The sequence below is a fragment of the Cnephaeus nilssonii genome, assembly GCF_951640355.1.
Source record: "Cnephaeus nilssonii genome assembly, chromosome: 11".
Lineage (NCBI taxonomy): Eukaryota > Metazoa > Chordata > Mammalia > Chiroptera > Vespertilionidae > Cnephaeus > Cnephaeus nilssonii.
In genome coordinates, this window is record NC_137082.1 from 66,618,960 (window position 1) to 66,639,483 (window position 20,524).

A 20,524-nucleotide genomic window follows, 5' to 3' on the forward strand; every position below is an offset into this window, starting at 1 on the left:
AATAAGGATGACAACGTATTAGTGGAGCATTTTAAGTACAATAATGATGTACAACTTTAGAATATTTCAGAAAGAATGGATTTTGTATTCAGAGGCAGTGAAGCCAGGCCTCAAGCTTACTGTCTTCATATGTGGGTATCCTGCTTGAACCTTAGAACTGCCTCCCACTCAATGACCAGCTGGCTACCCTGCGAGTCTCCCTCTGCAATCTTGCCCTCAATGCCAGCAAGAGGGGATATCCGTCTTTTCTTGGGAACAAATGCATCAAGAGATAAATAAGAATCGTCTCATGACTGGATCCCCCCCCCCCTTTTATGGGGTGTGGGGGGAGGGAGGGAGAAAAGGGGAACCATACTTGAAAAAACCCCAAACCCGTAATTAATATTCTCCTATTGTTTGACTGGTGTGGCTCAGCGGTTGAGCATCAACCCAGGAACCAAGAGGTCACCAGTTTGATTCCTGGTCAGGGCACATGCCAGGTTTGCGGGCTCGATCACCAGTAGGGAGTGTGCGGAAGCAGCCGATCGATGTTTCGCTCTCATTAATGTTTCTATCTATCCCTCCCCTTCTTCTCTCTCTAAAAAGTCAATAAAAATGTATTAAAAATATTCTCCCATTATTAAACTACAAGCTATAGCTACCATAAGAACAAACTAACTCCAAACTATGGCTTGATATACATATGAATGACTCCATGAAAACCAGCTTTACTTTTTAAAACTTTATTGATTTACCACCTGATTAAAGCATGGGATATTTTAACAGTATTATACATAATATTTTTACATAGAAAACTTTACATAGCATTTCATATTATATAATTCTGCTTATTCTTTCAAAAATGTATACATCCATTGGGCAAGGAATGCTTTTCATTAAATTACCAATATTAAATGCACTTAATCATCATGTATAGATTAAACAAAAGTAGCTATTAACGTTTAGGCATTTTAAGAAGGTAAAACATGTATTTTGCACGTAAAGAAATATTTGATATGCAGATAAAATTTTTTTAAAAATTAGAACACTGAGAAAAACGACACCTTTGATGAGTATCTTTTTATGACAGCAAGGATTTCCAGATATATTCATTCTTTTAAATACTCAGCTTTGGTTTCTTTGTTTCCCAAACTACAAAGCTGTCGATAGCAAAACTCCAAGATTTCATGTGAGTCCAAGCTATGTCTACCTTAACACAAATATAGAAACAGAATTCAAAAAATGCAGTACTGAGAATCCAGCTTCTGTTTAAACCAATACCATTTGCATCATAACAACAAACATCTGAATGAGATGGTCATACTTTTGTTAACAGGTTCCTTTAATAACTATTAAAGACTACTAAATGTATAGCCATAATCACAAAAGAACCACAAAAGGAGTTTTTTTCTTTTTGCCTTTTGTACAAAAGTCACCTGTCAGAGGAAAATGTTTGTGTTTCCAGATATTATTATACAATTTCCATAATGTATATTCTTTGGTTGTATGTGAGGAGTACCAGGGAAAAAGTGTGTTTGATTCTAAAGATACATATTTGAAATGAAATTTCCTGTCTGTTTGTTGTTAAGATACCAAAGCTGGTGACTTCTATAAAGGACAATGAAGAAGGACAAAATTGCTCAAAGCAGCAGTATTGTAACAAAAACTTCTCTGGAGACCCAGCACATACAATCAACACGTAAAGCATTCTGGGAAAGAAATAAGGCCTTGGAAACGCTTCCCTCTTCTCCTTGGCTGCGTTAGTACACGGTGTCCTGGCCCGGCGCTGCGAGCCCACACACCCTTCTCACTAGTGTTTGAGTGGCACAGCCACGTTCACCACGAGACAGAAGTGGAATTTAGGCTGAATGGCTTATTACTGGAGGTAACAGATTTCCTCTGTAGGTCACGGTCTGAAGACAAGAAAAATTACCCTTAATGGTTTTACGTCCAGTTTTTAAAAGTCCATGCTGGTACAATTCAAATGCCTCATTTAGAAAATGGAATTGTTTAAAAGACAAAGTTAAAAAGAAACGGAAGCCTGAATGTTTCAGCATGTAACAAAATGTACTACACATTTCTTACTCCGCAAAAAGGAGGCAGAAATTAAAGAGGAGGCAGGAATATACTGGAAAAGTCTTGCAGTCACTGTTGATGAAGCAAATGTCCTATGACAATCTCAGAAGAAAAGGAAAAATCTCAATCAGGGATGCAGCTGTACCGAAAATGTAATGAACATGCGTGTTCCCCATTTATGCCTTTAGTACAAATGTCGATGGAGATGCCCGACTTGTTGGGGCTGTGACAGACCATAGTACCAGGAGTCAGTCAGTCTTAGAACGGAGCTCCCACGTTCAGTGCCAAGATGTAACGGATTCAAGACAAGTCAGTCCAATGTGCTCTCCCGTGTCCCTTCCTGTTATATAGCTCCTCGTAAATGTGTGTAAATAATGTAAAAACAAAACCTGCTTTTTTTCTTTGGCAAAGAAATGAAAACACTTTTGGGGAAAGAAAAAAGTAGACAGAGTACTGCTGGCCCAAACCAAACATTTCTCAAGGCTGTTAAAAAGAAAAACATTTAAGAAATGGGTTTCTCAATAAACAAAAGCACCAGAAATCCTTCTCTATCAAGAAAAAAAATCTGATTTTATAGATAGGTTCCCAACTTACTAACTTCTAAGGCACCAGAGTTGACATCGATACAACCCAATTGACAGGACTAAAGGGCGTAGGTAGAAGTCTGAATGCTTTAAGAACTCTGTAACACTTTTCTAATGCCCAGTGCTGCTCTAGGTGAGCAGTGGGCGAGGACAAAGCATGAGGTGTGTGCTCTTTCTCACGGACTCCGAATAAAGTGAACTTCCAAATACACTGCTCGCAGGCTTTGGGCCGACCGGTACACTGCCCGCTTTTACATAAGGTGCATCAGAATCCAGTTCCACTGCAGCTAAGAATATTGCACCATCGTTAACATAGAAAGGGCCTCAGAATCGAACCTTCCAAAGAATTCACCTCCTGGGCTCAAATTAGCAGAAGCACTGGGCACATGTCGCCTCCTGCCAAGGTCACAGACCAGCTGTGCTGGCCCCCAGCAGCACAGGTCTGCTCTGGCTGGACCCGCACACGGGCTGAGGAGGTTCAGAGCAACCGTCTCCCGCACAGCCACTGCCCTCTCTTGAGGACCCTTCACTGGGGACTGTGCAGAGCAGGGACACTAACAATTGGTACGCTCACTATTCTGAGGTAAAAATAAAAGGTTTACTCAAATATAAACTAACTCTTAAATTACTACTTCATATATTAGATTTCAGTGTGTGAGATGGACAATGTATCCTGGAAATTTAATTTGATACCCATCCACCACAAGTACTTACTTCAAGGAAGGCTAATCATCTTCATTAAATTTTTTCTTTTCCTATAGACTTTTTCTCCCCAAGTTACTAAAACAGGCAGAGCCAGGAGGCACTACTTTTCTTTAACCTTGCACGCTCTTCTAACTTAATCACTAAACTCTGCCTTCAATCAAATCTTCAATAATGTTTTGTAAAATACTTTAAAAATCACTCAGACATAAAACAGGGAAACACCTCCTTTTGTCCGCTACATCTCCCCAAACTAATCTATTGAAGCTGACTCACAACTGACAAACACTCGAACTTGTCTAACACACTCAAACAACAACAAAACCCAGCATATTAGGTGGCACTCGACCGTTACAAGAAATTTTATTAACAGACTCTAATAGCCACGAACCGATACAGCTATGTCCAGTATTTTGAAGGAGAGCGACTTCCTCTGACAAAATGGTAGCAGTCAATCATGGGACGTCCCTAGAGAGGACAGCATGTGCAGCGACAGGTCTGACCGGCAGTTCAGTCAGTGGAATGGAATGACGGAGATGAGAGACTCCCCACCCGCTGTGCTCACTGGGTCTGCAACAGTCTAATACACCACCACACGCCGTTCAGGACGCTGAGGGGCCAGCGCAGAGGCCAGCTTTATCCAGACCATCCTGAGCTCCAAGCTGCCGACTCCTTGTTTCTAGGATCTGCCCCTTCAGGAGATGTGCCAGCAGAGGTGGCGTGGCGAGTGTTCTGCAGGGCAGCAGGGCCAGCGCTACCACCCCGGTGACAGGGTGCCTGCTGCCTGTGCCGGCTCTTCGGGAATCCATATCTTATACACCACACCTATCCGCAGGAAGAACTTCCGCAGAACCGCCCGGAGCTCAGGGATCAGGTCAAACTGCATGATCTCACACAAGTAGGGGTAGTACTTGGAAGCATGTGCTTTAAACTTGAGGTGGGAGAGAAGGAGAGAGAGTACATTAGACACAGAACTACTTTTGGGCACTCGTGTTACAGAAGTGTTCACCTCACTCTGGAACTCCTTGCAGTATTGGTGCTTTTTGCTATTAGAAAGTTAGTGCAAAATATTTGCCAATTAAAACTTCTTTTCATTATATTTAACTCCAAACACAAATTTAGGGATAGCCTTGCTACAAAAGGCAACTTCAGTTTTAGTAAAACAAGTTCCCAGTGCCAGACCAGTGCTGCCCAATCTCAATCTCTTCCAACACAGCCTCACTGAAGACCACCACAGCGCTGAACAGCCTGCATGTTGCCATGGCTTCAACGTCAGCCTTTCCCAGCCGGGTTCTGTGAGAGAAAAACCCAACCCCCTAAGGCTTCCATTGTCTGTAATGAACCACCCTCCCCCATCATGTACAATGCTACTAGCGATGTAACCGTCCTTGGAAGAGTTGAGAAGATAGTTACCTCGCACTCTGAGTAAAAAGCCAACCCAAACCTATGTCTAGTGGAGGCACAGTTTATTGGCTTATACCTTTTCATCGTTTATCTTGAGGGTTTTTGTTAGGAGTAACAGCAGGAGACTTGTCCAGGCCTCCCGATGGCTTTCAGAGTTCACGGTGATGAAGTAGGCGAGAGCCTCACTGCACACACTGGAAGAATCAGAAGGGCACACGAACGAAAGATGAGCAGCTCACGTTCTACTGAGGGGAGAATGCTTTATTCTCACAACGAGCATTTACCAAGCACCTGCTCTGGCTGTGCCATCTTGAGCAAATCTGAGCCTCAGTTTCCTCACTGTAAAATGGGGATAAATAACTATACCAAACTCAAGGGCTGTTGTGAAGAGTAAATGGACTACGTATGTTAAATGTTAGCTAAGCTCAGACCTGGCACATAGCTGGGGCTCAATCAGTGTTTGCAGCACAAAAAGCATGAGAGCTTATTATCCACAGTTAATTGTAACCTGCCTTTCTCTTCTCAGATCACATACGATTGCTAACACTTAAAACATGTTATGCTAAAAACACTTATGTATCTTCTTTAGAGAAACTTTACACAACTATGTACGTAAATCTCTGTTGGGTTTAAGTTGAAATGAGCAACTGGTGTGCCCTTTAATCCTTTCTTCAGTTTATGACTTGTTAGTCATATACTCTCATTGTAAGAAGCTGAAAAGTGCATAAAAGTAAAGAGGAGGAAAATATCCATGATTCTATTGTCCTGAGGGACACATGACAATATTTTGGCATAGTATTTCCTTCCAACTTTTTTGTCTATGATAAAAACAAAACAAAACACTGCTGAAAATCCTAAGTATACAACATAGTTTTACATCTGCTTTTTTTGGGTGAAACTTACTGATTTCCACCTCAGGGAAAATATTTTTAAAAAACTTTATTTTTAATGGCTGCATATTAGTATTCTATTATAGATTATACTGTAATTTAATTTCACAGTTGAGCTGTTTTAAATGTTTTTATAAGTAAGCCAACAATTAATATTATGTGTGGGAATACTCATTTCTATATTTTGGAATTTCCTTAAGTAGATCCTGTCACAGTGGATTACTGATGCAAAGGAGTGAACATCTTTAGGTTCCTGATTTATAACGACACCGGATTTCCAGAAAGAGCCTGTCAGTACAGCCCGACCAGTAGTGCTGGAGAGCGAGTCTTCTCACACGGATGCACAGGGGCAGCAGTGCATACTGCTGGCTTAAATCCTAAAGGTGTAAATGGAGCCAGGCCTGCACGGCTCAGCAGTTGAGTGTTGACCTATGAACTAGGTCACGGTCTGATTCGCGGTCAGGGCCCATGGCTGGGTTGCAGGCCCAAGCCCCAGCAGAGTGTGTGCAGGAGGCAGCTAATCAATGATTCTCTCTCATCATTGATTTTTTCTATCTCTCTCTCCCTCTCCCTTCCTTTCTGAAATCAATAAAAATATATTAAGAAGAAAAAAGGTGTAAATGGAGGCTCCGACATAGCATCTTGCTCACAGTTGCCCAAGAAGCTGGGTGGCAAAAACCTACTTTTTCTGTCTGGGGAGCTCTCAATGGCGTCCCACTGTCTCCCCATAATCAAAGTAAGTGCATCGTGGCATTCGTATGATTCTAATCCATTCCTCTTGGAAAGAAGAAATGATAGGATGTCAGGGCTGACAGTGCTAGAAGGAGTACTTGGCAAGGACTTCACTCCAGCCCTGCTGACTCTGAGTGCAGGGCACTTTTCACTGCCCGTTTCTGTACCGTGAGAAAATGACAAACTAAAGAAATGCGGCCCTGCCATCTTCAGGGCATTAAGAAAAGTGAGAAGGAAAAAAAAAAGGAAAACAGTTTGAAAGGACATCCGTGTACAGGTACTTTCCTCCTCCTCTTCTCAATTCATGGTACTGCGGTGGTGCATTTTGTGTGTCACAGATAAGAAATTTAACCAGAAACCAATTTTCTTACTTTAAGAGTCGCTGCTGTATTTCTTCCCAGGAATCCCTGCGGTTCTCATCGACATACATTCGAAACAGGATCCTCAGACAACAGGCCAGGCTGCTGGTTTCTTGTTTTAGAAGGTTGGGTTTAGACTTGCCTTTAAAACCTAGAGATCAGATAGTCACTGAAATTGTGCACATTCTAGGTTACTGCTGAAAAATCATCTGGGAATCTAATCTAATCTAGTAAAAAGTACCCAAACAGCTCACATTTTTTTTTTTTAAATCTTTTTGATTTTAGAGAAGGGGGCAGCTTACATTCTTAATATGGCTCAATTGTGATACCAGGCAAAGGCAGTCCGGACAGCTCACCCGTGCTCTGTGTAAGACACACTTCGTTCTCACTGCCTGCTCTCTGCTCCCTTAGACTCTGCTCACTGGCTAGTGAAGCCATTTGTTTCAGCTTCTTAAGATTCTAGAACGTTGCAAGAATTTTTCCCCCACAAAGCACAGTTAAGAACACATTTTCTTAAAGCAGTACCAATCAACCACAGAGATGTGGAACCCACTCTCAGAGGCAAGACCTTAATATAGGCAAAGACAACACATCTAGATATTTTAAAGTCATAGAGAAAAATGAGATTTAAAAATTGTGAGTTAAGGAAACAAGGGAAAAAGATGGCGACCGGCAGGAAGGTAGGGAGAGAGAGAGTGTGAGTGAGGAACCCATAGAGGAGAGTGTAGATGTGTGTGGTGTGTGTGTGTGTGTATGAGATAGGGTCAGTTAGATTCTGCAGGTCTTCCAAGGGGCTCCCGAACAGGGCAGCCCTAGAAGGCGGAGCCCCGCGCACAAAGCGGACACTTCTCGGCGGCTGGTGCGGACGCGGAGACCACGCCATCTTGGGAAACAGAGCTGCCCGAGACTCGGATCCTGGCTTCTGACACAAACCAGGACCCTGCAGCCACTGGGGACAGAGAACTGCTATCACAGCTTCAGACAAACAAACAAGAATCCAGACTTCCCGGCAGATTTCCGTGAGTCAAAGAGCCTATCCCCCTCCTCGCAGGCGCTGATAGCGCCATAGTAACTGATAGACCCGCCCCTCCCCCAAGCTGCTGAGCGCCCACAGAGCGCGGAAAGCGCCATAGTAACTGATAGACGCGCCCCTCGCCCAAGCTGCTCACAGGCGCGCGCACAGACAGCGCCATAGTAACTGATAGACCCGCCCCTGGCCCAAGCTGCCGAGCTTTGCGCAGGGACGCGCTCCCTCTTAGGGAATTTGGCGCGCGCTCGCGCACGGGACAGAAGCAGCTCCCCGTCGGGGAAATCAGTGCGCACAGAGGGCTCCCCTTCGGGGAATTTGGCTCGCGGGGCACAGCTCCCCCTTCGGAGATTCTTAAAAGCGTGCACAGAGGGGCTTCCCTTTGGGGAATTTGGCGCGCAGGACGGACTCCGCCCCCCTTCTGGGACTTTGGGAGAGTGCACTGAGCCGGCTCACCTTCAGGTTTTTAAGAATATGCGCTCTAGCCGGTTTGGCTCAGTAGAGAGAGCACACACAGGACGCAGCCCCACTTCAGGGAATTTGGCACGCCGGACACAGCTGCCTGGGATCCCTGACTCACAGCGCATTCACACTAAGAGCCAGCGACCCCAATTGTTGGTGCGTGCACACACAGGGACCCTGATTCTCAACGAGAAACGGCACAAGGCAACAGAGACTTTGACACTCGAGTCTTGGTGCAGACACAGGGAAACTCTGACTCCTGGCACATGCTAAGGATCTCATTCTTGGCACATACCAACAGTGTGGTGCAGACAGGGCCCCTGATTCTAAATGTGCACACGAGACCACACGGAACACTGGGGACACTGATCCTGGGCAAGTTTGGTTCCCACCAACCAAAGACAGTCACACGTCCTAGTGTCAGAGCACTTCAGTGAAACTAGGGTGGAGCGAAGTCCCCACAGCACACGGCCCAGGTCCACGCAAACAGAAGCTTGAGCTTTCTGGTAATAGCCAGAATGGGGAAACGAAATAACTCACAGAGGAAAGAAAATGTGGAGTCGCCAAGAAAGGAAATTAGTGAAAATGAAGCTTGCAACATGACCGAAAAGGAGTTCAGAGTAATGGTCATGGAATTTATACATCGGATGGATGAGAAAATCAACAACTTATGCAAGAATCAGGAAGAAATGAAAAGTGATATAGCTACAATCAAAAACACCATGGAAAGTTTCAACAGTAGATTACAAGAAGCAGAGGACCGAATTAGTGAGTTAGAAGATCAGGTACAGAAACAAGTTCAAGCTGAACAGCAATTGGAGAAAAAAATTAAAAAGCAGGAGGAAAGCCTAAGGGAGCTTCGGGACAACATGAAACGAAGTAACATGCGTATAATAGGGCTGCCAGAAGGACAAGAAGAGCAGCAGGGATTAGAAAATCTATTTGAAGAAATAATGACAGAAAACTTCCCGGATATGGGAAAGATAAAAGTTACGCAAGTAAAGAGAGTCCCAAGCAGGATCAACCCCAAAAGACCCACACCAAGACATGTCATAATTTCAATGGCAAATATAAATGATAAAGAGAGAATCCTAAAGGCGGCAAGAGAGAGACAGAGAGTTACCTACAAAGGAACACCCATCAGATTGTCAAATGATTACTCATCAGAAACACAACAAGCTAGAAGTGAATGGAAGGAGGTATACAAAGTGTTGCAAAGCAAAGGACTGAATCCAAGAATACTATATCCAGCAAGACTATCAATCAAAATTGAAGGGGAAATCAGGAGCTTTGCAGACAAAAAAAGCCTCAGGGAGTTTATCACCACCAAACCAGCAATGCAAGAATTGCTAAAGGGAATACTGTAAAAAGAAGAAATAAACAGGTAAGAAGGAATACAGACACAAAAATAGATATGACTGCAAACAAATACCTTTCAGTAATAACTTTAAATGTAAACGGACTAAATGCTCCAATCAAAAGACATCGAGTAGCTGAATGGATAAAAAAACACGACCCATATATATGCTGTCTACAAGAGACCCACCTCAGAACAAGAGACTCACACAGATTGAAAGTGAAGGGATGGAAAAATATCTTTCAGGCAAATGGAAATGAAAAAAAAGCTGGGGTAGCAATACTTATATCTGACAAAATAGACCTCAAAGTAAATGCCATAACAAGAGATAAGGAAGGCCACTTCATAATACTAAAGGGAGAAATCCAACAAGAAGAAATAATTCTGGTAAACATATACGCTCCCAATATAGGAGCACCCAAATACATAAAAAAACTCCTGGAGGATATCAAGGGAGAGATTAATAGCAACACAATCATAGTAGGAGACTTTAATACCCCACTATCACCACTGGACAAATCCTCTAAACAAAAAATCAGCAAAGAAACAGCAATCCTAAATGACTCACTAGACCAGATGGAATTAATTGACATCTTCAGAACATTTCACCCCAAAGCCACAGAATATACATTCTTCTCAAGTGCACATGGGTCATTTTCAAAGATAGACCATATGCTGGGTCACAGGCAAAGTCTCTTCAAATTCAAGAAGATAGAAATTATATCAAGCATCTTCTCAGATCACAGTGGCATAAAACTGGAAATCAACTACAATAAAAACAATCCAAAGAAATCAAACACATGGAGACTAAACAGCATGCTATTAAACAAGGACTGGGTCACCAGAGAGATCAAGGAAGAAATAAAAAACATCATGGCAACAAATGACAATGAAAACACAACAATCCAAAATCTATGGGACACAGCGAAAGCAGTCTTGAGAGGGAAGTTCATAGCTCTACAGGCCTATTGCAAAAAACAAGAAACAATGGTAATAAATTACTTAACCCTACAACTCAAAGAGCTAGAAAAAGAGCAGCAAGAAAAGCCCAGTGTAACCAGAAGGAAGGAAATAACAAAGATCAGAGCGGAGATAAATGACATAGAGACCAAAGAAACAATACATAAGATCAACAAAACCAAGAGCTGGTTCTTTGAAAGGATAAACAAGATTGATGGACCTCTAGCCAGGCTCACCAAGAAGCAAAGAGAGAGGACCCAAATAAACAAAATCAGAAATGAAAGAGGTGAAATAACAACAGACCCCGCTGAGATACAAAGGATTGTCACAAAATACTACGAACAACTCTATTCCAACAAACTGGACAATCTGGAGGAAATGGACATATTCCTAGAAAAATATAACCTTCCAAAAATCAATCAAGAAGAATATAAACAGCTCAATAGGCCAATAACTATGGACGAAATTGAAGCAGTCATCAAAAAGCTTCCAGCAAACAAAAGCCCGGGGCCTGATGGCTTCACAGGAGAGTTTTACCAAACATTCAAGGAAGAACTAAAACCTATCCTCCTCAGACTATTCCAAAAAATTCAAGTGGAAGGAACACTTCCAAGCTCCTTCTATGAAGCCAGCATCACCCTAATACCAAAACCAGATAAAGACAACACAATGAAAGAGAATTACAGACCAATATCCCTCATGAACATAGATGCCAAAATCCTCAACAAAATTCTAGCAAATCGGCTCCAGCAGTACATCAGAAAGATCATACACCATGACCAAGTAGGATTTATCCCAGGAATGCAAGGATGGTACAATATCCGCAAATCAATAAACGTGATACATCACATAAACAAATTGAAAGATAAAAATCACATAGTCATATCAATTGATGCAGAAAAAGCATTTGACAAAATCCAACACCCTTTCTTGATAAAAGCTCTCAACAAGGTGGGAATAGATGGCTCATACCTCAACATAATAAAAGCTATATATGATAAACCCACAGCAAACATCATACTCAATGGACAAAAACTAAAGATATTTCCCCTAAGAACAGGAACAAGACAGGGATGCCCACTCTCACCACTCCTGTTTGACATAGTACTGGAAGTATTAGCCATTGCAATTAGACAAGAAGAAGAAATAAAAGGCATCCAGATGGGAAAAGAACAAGTAAAGCTGTCTTTATTTGCAGACGACATGATATTGTACATAAAAAATCCAAAAGACTCCGTCAAAAAACTCATAGACTTAATAAATGAATTCGGCAATGTAGCAGGATACAAAATTAACGCCAAGAAATCTATGGCCTTTCTATACACCAATAGTGAACTTACAGACAGAGAGACTAAAAAGGCAATCCCATTTACCATCGCACCAAAAAAATTAAGATACCTAGGAATAAACTTAACTAAGGAGGTAAAAGACCTATACACGGAAAATTACAGGACACTGAAAAAAGAGATAGAGGAAGACGTAAACAGATGGAAGAACATACCATGTTCATGGATTGGTAGAATCAACATCATTAAAATGTCCATACTACCCAAAGCAATCTATAGATTCAATGCACTCCCCATTAAAATACCAATGGCATATTTCACAGACCTTGAAAGAACTCTCCAAAAATTCATCTGGAATAAAAAAAGACCCCGAATAGCCACAGCAATCCTGAGAAAGAAGAATAAAGTAGGAGGGATCTCAATACCAGATTTCAAGCTGTATTACAAAGCCACTGTTCTCAAAACAGCCTGGTACTGGCACAAGAACAGACATATAGATCAATGGAACAGAATAGAGAATCCAGATATTGACCCAAACCACTATGCTCAATTAATATTTGACAAAGGAGGCATGAACATACAATGGAATAAAGACAGTCTCTTCAATAAATGGTGTTGGGAAAATTGGACAGATACATGCAAAAAAATGAAGCTTGATCACCAACTTACGCCATACACAAAAATAAACTCAAAATGGATACAGGACTTAAACATAAGACGGGAAACCATAAAAATACTAGAGCAATCCACAGGCAGCAAAATGTCAGACATATGCCAAAAGAAATTCTTCACTGACACTGCCCCTAGGGCAATGGAAGCTAAAGAGAAAATTAACAAATGGGACTACATCAAAATAAAAAGCTTTTTCACAGCAAAAGAAACCATCAACAAAACAACAAGAAGGCCCACTGCATGGGAGAACATATTTGCAAATGGCATCACTGATAAAGGTTTAATCTCCAACATCTACAGGCAGCTTATACAACTTAATAAAAGGAAGATAAATGATCCAATAAAAAAATGGGCAACAGACCTAAATAGAATCTTTTCAAAAGAAGACAGAAGGAAGGCCAAGAGACACATGAAAACATGCTCAACGTCACTAATTATCCGAGAGATGCAAATCAAAACAACAATGCGGTACCATCTCACACCTGTCAGAATGGCTATCATCAACAAATCAACAAACGACAAGTGTTGGCGAGGATGCGGAGAAAAAGGAACCCTCGTGCACTGCTGGTGGGATTGCAGACTGGTGCAGCCACTGTGGAGAACAGTATGGAGTTTCCTCAAAAAACTGAAAATGGAACTCCCATTTGACCCAGTAATCCCACTCCTGGGAATATATCCGAAGAAACTAGAAACACCAATTAGAAAGGATATATGCACCCCTATGTTCATAGCAGCGCAATTCACCATAGCTAAGATTTGGAAACAGCCTAGGTGCCCGTCAGCAGATGACTGGATCAGAAAACTGTGGTACATCTACACAATGGAATACTATGCTGCCATAAAAAAGAAGGAATTCTCATCATTTGCAGCAACCTGGGAGGAATTGGAGAACATTATGTTAAGTGAAATAAGTCAGTCAATGAAAGAAAAATACCACATGATCTCACTCATTTATGGATAATAAAGAACATTATAAACTTGAACAAAAAGATAGATACAGAGACAGTAAAGCATCAAACAGACTGTCAAATTACAAGGGGAAGGTTAGGGAGAGGTGGGGGAGATAAGAGATCAATCAAAGGACTTGTATGCATGCATATAAGCATAACCAATGGATGCAAAACTCTGGGGGGTGGGGGCATATATGGGAGTGGGGTGTGGGGAGGGCAATGGTAAGATATGTACACATATAATACCTTAATAAAAAAATTGAAAAAAAAAATAAATAAAAATTGTGAGTTAAAATAGGCATTTGGGGATTTAAGTAATGGTAATACAAAAATTATATAAAGTATCACTATTGTGCAAAATTAAAAAAATGAGCCTCTCACCATCACCCCAGGATTTATGTACATATTTTTGGAGGTGAGGAAGAGAATGGACCCCTAAAAGCTTCAGAAAATGTATGAATGCTTTGTTTCTCCTAGACTACACTTATTATATCATCATATAACCACATAATTTTAACCTAATGTAAAATTTTTTTACTTACTACATCAATTCAATTCTCTTTCAACTTGTTTTTCCATCAAAAACTTACTGAGAATCTCTCACAAGCCAGGCGATATTCCTGGCACTGCGATAAAATCTATCCAGCAATTCCTTTCTTTCTCCCTCGAGCATGGAAACAGTTGGTAAGTTATTCCAGCTGTGTGTACAATATCAGGATCTCCCAAAGGCTTTAAGGTTTTAGGATGATGACCACTGTGGCCGCCTGTCCTATCTGCTGTGTGTCCTTACCTGCTCGCCATAGGACAGTTCGCTGCTCGTAATTGGAGTTGAAGGCTTTTGAGAATGAATGGGACTCCTGCAAGCAGTCCAACAGCTTGAAGAGGTGCTGGGAAGACATGCACTTATACATGCCCTGATCCTCCGTCTCTATGTGGATGTCCGCATCCAGCGTGTCTTGCTAGAGAGGGGACAGAGAGGTAGGTAAGGAAGATGAAATGGTTTGGACATGGTAAAGCTGATACAGGGAGTTATACTCTCCAAAAGTCCTATCCTCTGTGTAAGACAGACTGCACTCCTCAACACCCTGAACTATTTCCCATGTAGACTCTGCGCACTGTCTGGTGAGAGAATATTCTGAGCTCTGGCACAGTGGTGGGCTTTGCTGGCCAATGTTTCAGTTTGGTCAGTATTGTCTTTATGGCATGAACACTGTATATTTCTCCAATTATTTCACTACAGGAGTGCATTGTTCTCTTTTTATTTTATAAAGAAATTGGAAAATGGCAAAATCAAACTGTAGTATATGTGACAGAAAGTGTAAGTCTCAAAATATACTCCCTGAAAGACAGAAATTATTAAGCAAAGCCTAACTGGAATCTTTAGCTTCATCAGGTGATCAATGAACTTAACCATTTAACTGCCACACATCCAAAACGGAAACCCCCGCGTCTATAGACGCTTATAGTGAACAAAGGGTTAAGTTCAACAACTGTGTTTTCCAATGTGAAGAAAACAACACATAAAAACATGTGTGAAATGCTAGAAATTTTTATTGAACACGTTGCCTGAGATGTGAGATGTAATCAGGGATTTTATATCCCTTGAGCCTTCTTGGAATGGACCCCATCCTCCTCATAAGGCAGAGGTTACAAGAGGACAAAAGGGGCAGAGTTTGCAATACTCTCCAAATTGATCTATAGAGTCAACGTCTTATCAAAATCACAGCGACTTCTTTGCAGAAATTGACAAGCTGTCTTAAAATTCATTTGAAATGCAAGTGACACAGAGTAGCCAAAATATCTTGAAAAAAGAAGAGCATTGGGGAGCTTGCTTCCTGGCAATGTCATCAGTTTGGCTCAAATAAACTCATATATATATATATAAAAAACACAAAGTTTGAAGACTCATATTTTCCAATTTCAAAGCTCAATAAAAAGCTGCAGTAATCAAGACTGTGGTAACTGGCATAAAGGTAGACATAAAGATCCATGTAACAGAACCGAGAGTCCTTATAAATCTATCTATAATAATAAAAGCATAATATGCTAATTAGACTGGACAGCTGAACAACCTTCGGGATGTCCTTCCGGACGAAGCTACTGCCGCAGCTGTGAGGGCCGAGCCCCTTGCACGAATTTCATGCATCGGGCCTCTAGTATATATATAAAAGCCTAAGCGACTGTCCAACCGTGACGCACACTGACCATCAGAGGACAGATGCTCCAACCGGTAGCTATGATGTGCACTGACCACCAGGAGGCAGACACTTAACGCAGGAGCTGCCAAGCGACAGCAACTTTGCAGAGTGCCCTCTCGCACTCCGGGACCCCTTGGGGAATGTCGGACTGCCAGTTTTGGCCCAATCCCCACAGGCCAGGCTGAGGCACTCCATCTGATGGAGGGGCCCTGTTCACGCCGCTGACGCCCTTCGAGCCCCGGCGTGCCCCAGGTGCTGCTGGCCAGGAAGGGACTGCAGGAGGATGGCTCCAGGGCGTGTCTGGCCCGTCTCACCCAGTCCTCCCACTGGAGCTGGGCGTGGCTTCGGCTCCAACTAGCCTGGAGCTCTCCGTCAGTCCCACCCAGTCTGCCGCAAACACGCACAGCATCTGCTAGCCCCTGAGGCACTTAAGTTTGAAACCCAAGGTATAAGGTTACTGTCCATATTTTGGACACTCAATTCTCTATTTCCAAGAATACTGGTGTGCACAGAAGATTGTATATGTAAAAAAGAAGCCCTGATGTTTAGTATTTGCTGATTTTTATGGTGTAAATACTTCCATCACGGCCAATTTGAAGCTACCATTATTATAATTTAAAAAAAAATATTATCATTGATTTCAGAGAGGAAGGGAGAGGGAGAGAGAGAAACATCAGTGATGAGAGAGAATCATTGACTGGCTGCCTCCTGCAAGGCCCCAACTGGGGAGTGAGCCCACAACCCAGGCATGTGCCCTTGACCAGAATTGAACCCAAGACCCTTTAATCCACAGGCCGATGCTCTATCCACTGAGCCAAACCGGCGAGGGCCATATGACGTTGAACATGGGGTTGGAAAAAGACGAGCATGATGGGCCCTTGCAAGCCAGTACCAGCTGGTTCCAGCACACCACTGCACCTGCACAACTTCCCCACGGGCAAGGATGCCCTTCTCGAGGCCTGCTTTCATTACCTGGGCAGCAACCATGTGCTCTGCATCTTCTTTTTTGCTCGTTGCCGGGTAGAACACGATGTTGTCAATGGCCTGTATCAGTTCCAACTGGACCACGCACTTGATGAGGAGGCTGGCAAACAGTTTCTGATCTATATTAGATGATAAAGGTTAACCCTAATAATGATTCAGCCAGTATTGGATAAATATTCACTGAGCTCCTACTATGTGCCAGGCACAGTTCTTGATGCTGTGGCCTAACAATGAATAAGCAAGATAAAAATCCCTGCTCCCGTGGCAGACACAGACAACAAACAAGGCATTTAAGTGTATGATAGAGTATGTCAAACAATGAAGACATATGTAGGGGTGGGGATAAGGTAAGGATGGTCTCAGGATTGGTTTGAAAACTTAACCCTTTGCACTTGCTTGCTTTTTTCTCAAGCTGCTACCGATGCTAACCGTGTCGAGTCACACTTGACATCCGAGTGCAAAAGGTTAAGCCATGTGGTCAGGAAAGGCCTCTCTGAAAATGTAGTATCTGACCAAAGACCAAGACTTGAAGAAGGAGAGGAGTCAGCTATGAAAGTCCAGTATCCTCCAGTCACCATGTGGGCCACTCCTACAGAGCAGCTCAGGACTGTGCCCTAGACACAGGAGGCTAGACTCTCCAAAGAGGTAGAATCTGGGTCTTGAGGGGTGGGGCTCATTTAAGTTCTTAGTTCTGGATCACTTTCTGTCTGCCCTGGAGGCAGGACTGCTTTCTGCATTTCCTACTTCTGAATCCCTCAAGGAAGAAGTGTACGCCTTCTGGTGGTTATCCATCTTTGATTAGTTAGTAATTCTTTATGTTGAATTTTCCCTGTCCAAATTACTGGTGGGGTTTCTGCCTATTGACTAGACCAGTGATGGGCAACCTTTTGAGCTTGGTGTGTCAAACTTCGCCAAAAAACTGAGCATAACTCGGGTAGTGTGTCACTTTGAAGAAAAAACATTATTTCGCAAATGTTTCATCCTCAGGAGCAGCAAATGTTTCATCCTCGGCATGCGGCCGCCTCAGAATTGAACCTGGGACCTTTCAGTGCTGACACGCATGTCATAGGTTCGCCATCACTGGACTAGACTCTGACTAGTGTTGCAGCCATCTTTTCTTCTAAATTCCTGGGCTCAGGGGCAGCCTATGTCAGGCACTTCATAGGTGTTAACTGACTTAACTACAGTAAAAGTATAGATTTCTATTCAACTTATTGTTATAGAATCAGAATATGGAAAACACTAAATGAAGTGTTTAGTGACAGCAAATAAGGAGGATGGGTCATCTTCAAGATTTTGAAAGTGGCTATGACATTATTTAAGATCTCCATGCAGAATTCACTTTAATTAAAAAAGAATACAGTGGAGTTGCAATGTTGTAACGTACACCAATTCCATTATGCATCTTTGACCAAGGAAAGAAAACAGTACAAGCCGTGTAAGAGATTCTCCTGCTGCTCTGCTCACTGAGCGGAAGCCCAGAAGGGAGGCTGAGATGGGAGCCTGGGAGGAACCAACACTGCTCCTTGGAGGGACGGCAGGGTCTCGAGTCCGCGTCTCTCAGGGAATAGAGGTTTTGCTGCACTGACAGTGGTTCTGCACTTGCTCCTCATCCACAAGCCAGCCCTTTACCTGGAGTTGATGAGGCAACAGCGCTCATGCTCTCAGGGACACGGGGGAACTGGCTGGGCTGCAGTTACTGGGAACAGTGCGTCAGTCTCCAGCATGGTGCCTTTGTAGTGCATTTCAAGGGGGTTAGTTTTAATGCTTTCAAAAGATAATGAACACGTGGCTTTGTCTGCTGTGCTGTTCAGAAGTTAATGGCAATGCTAACACCTACAGCCTGGCATGTTGAGAAGAGGGTGGGTACGTTAGGAAGAAACACAATGGGGCACGTAACTTTAAAAAGAGCAGACTCACATCAGAACAGTTCTGATTTCTCAGTTAGCCAAAGTGTGCCTGAATCACAACTCTACTACATATTGCAGGTCATGCCATGGGTCGGAGTCCCAGGCCACTCAATGTAGTTTTACCACCTCAGAGGACGAGCATAAGGGTCACACACATGAAACACACTACAGTGCCTGGCTCATAACAACTGGTATACCTATTTTTAAAAAAATGACAGACAGCAAAAAACAACAGAAGCAACACCATAAGATACAAATTGGTAAAAGTAATTTGAAGCTAATATCCAGAAAAGGGATCTCTAGCACATAAAGAGCTCCTCCAAACCAATAAAAAAAAATAAAAAAAAGGAGCAACAATCAATACAAAATGAGCAAAGATTATGAACAGATAGTTCATAGAAAATAGAACTGGTTCTTAAACACATTAAAAAATGGCTCAGTCTCACTCATTATTAAAAAGCTGCAAATTAAAATGACTCCAAATATACCAAATATCACCTAGCTGTTTCCAGAGATCATGTAAACAGGTATAACCTTAATGGGCAGCAATCTGGACTTATCTGCCAAAATGGCAAATGCACTTATTAGTTAACCCAGCAATCCAATGACTAGGAATTTGGGCCATATGGTAACATAAATTCATAAATGATACACGCTAGGTGATTCATGCAGTACTGACTGTAACAAAAAAATACACATTTTGTCTTTTAGTAGGGACCCAATTACACAAATAACATCTACAGCCTGGAATAATATACAATAGTGTAAAAGAATGTGAAAGCTATTTAGGTACTGATTTTGAATGAGCTCTAAGATATATTAAGTGAAAAAATAATAATGCATAGCCTTCTACAATTTGCATCAAGAGGAGAGAATTGATATATGTGTATATACAGTATCAATATGTACATATAGTATACCTATGTATCTGTATCTGTATCTGTCTGTCTATGTGTACATACGTATTTGTGTGTTATAGATATGCACTTCTTGCATATGAACAAATGTCTCTGGAAAGGCACCTAAGAAACGGGTGGCACTGTTGGCCAGACGGGAAGGAACTGGCAGACTGAGTGAGGCACAGCGTGGAAGGGCTTATCATGATTACCCTTTTGTGCCTTCTGAATATCTGAGCCACGTCAATGTGTTACCTACTTAAAATAATTAAAAAATAAAAAAGTGGCCTTACTTGCGTATGGTCTCCCTTTCCAGCTCTCATCGGTGGGGTTAGAGAGCTGGCTCTGGCCTCTCTCAGAGGCATTTTTATCTATGCTGCTTAGTGACTGGCGGTCCAGATCCACATCCTAAAAGTAAACCAGAGAGAAATACAACGGTCACTTCTCTTCATCTGTAATTCAGCACCTGGGCAGAGCGGTGCCTGTTTTAACACTGAGGCTCAACTTAAATGTAAGTGTCTTGCTCAGCTTGAAGTACAAGTACACTGCATGCATAAGGTGACACTTCTCAGAGGCTGCACAGGAGAGATTACGGATTTCAATGATTTCTTCCCTCCATTAAAACTTCATATTTTCTCATTCCAATTTTTAAAAAATATATATTTTATTGATTTTTTACAGAGAGGAAGGGAGAGGGATAGAGAGCTAGAAACACCGATGAGAGAGAAACATGGATCAGCTGCCTCCTGCACACTCCCCACTGGGGATGTGCCCGCAAACAAGGTACATGCCCTTGACTGGAATAGAACCTGGGACCCTTCAGTCCGCAGGCCGACGCTCTATCCACTGAGCCAAACCAGCTAGGGCTCTCATTCCAATTTAGAGGGCATTTCTCAACATATGATTTAACAATGAGCATGACCAAATTTTAATGAGGTCAAATTAAAAAGTAAACTAGAAAAAAAAAGGTAAACTAGTGTAACAGCTCGCCTTTTTTCCTTTCTATTGACTACAGAAGAAGACAGAGTTTAATAGTTATGTATAGTGTCATGGGGATACTAGATTTATTGGGGGGATTACTTTGTAAGTTATATAA

At 42.2% G+C, this 20,524-nt stretch overlaps 1 protein-coding gene across 2 annotated transcripts in view; it reads right to left on the reverse strand.

The window, feature by feature from the left end:
* Positions 1–714: 714 nt before the first annotated feature.
* ARFGEF2 (ARF guanine nucleotide exchange factor 2) overlaps positions 715–20,524 on the reverse strand; it is a 94,686-nt gene continuing 74,876 nt past the window's right edge. For both annotated transcript variants that reach the window (XM_079783576.1, XM_079783575.1), the window contains exons 34-39: positions 19,722–19,836; positions 16,611–16,741; positions 14,231–14,399; positions 6,739–6,877; positions 4,822–4,939; positions 715–4,272 (exon numbers count right to left, since the gene is read on the reverse strand). In XM_079783576.1, the coding sequence (XP_079639702.1) occupies positions 4,096–4,272; positions 4,822–4,939; positions 6,739–6,877; positions 14,231–14,399; positions 16,611–16,741; positions 19,722–19,836 (849 nt within the window). In that variant the 3' untranslated portion in view covers positions 715–4,095. The remainder of the gene's footprint in view (positions 4,273–4,821; positions 4,940–6,738; positions 6,878–14,230; positions 14,400–16,610; positions 16,742–19,721; positions 19,837–20,524) is intronic.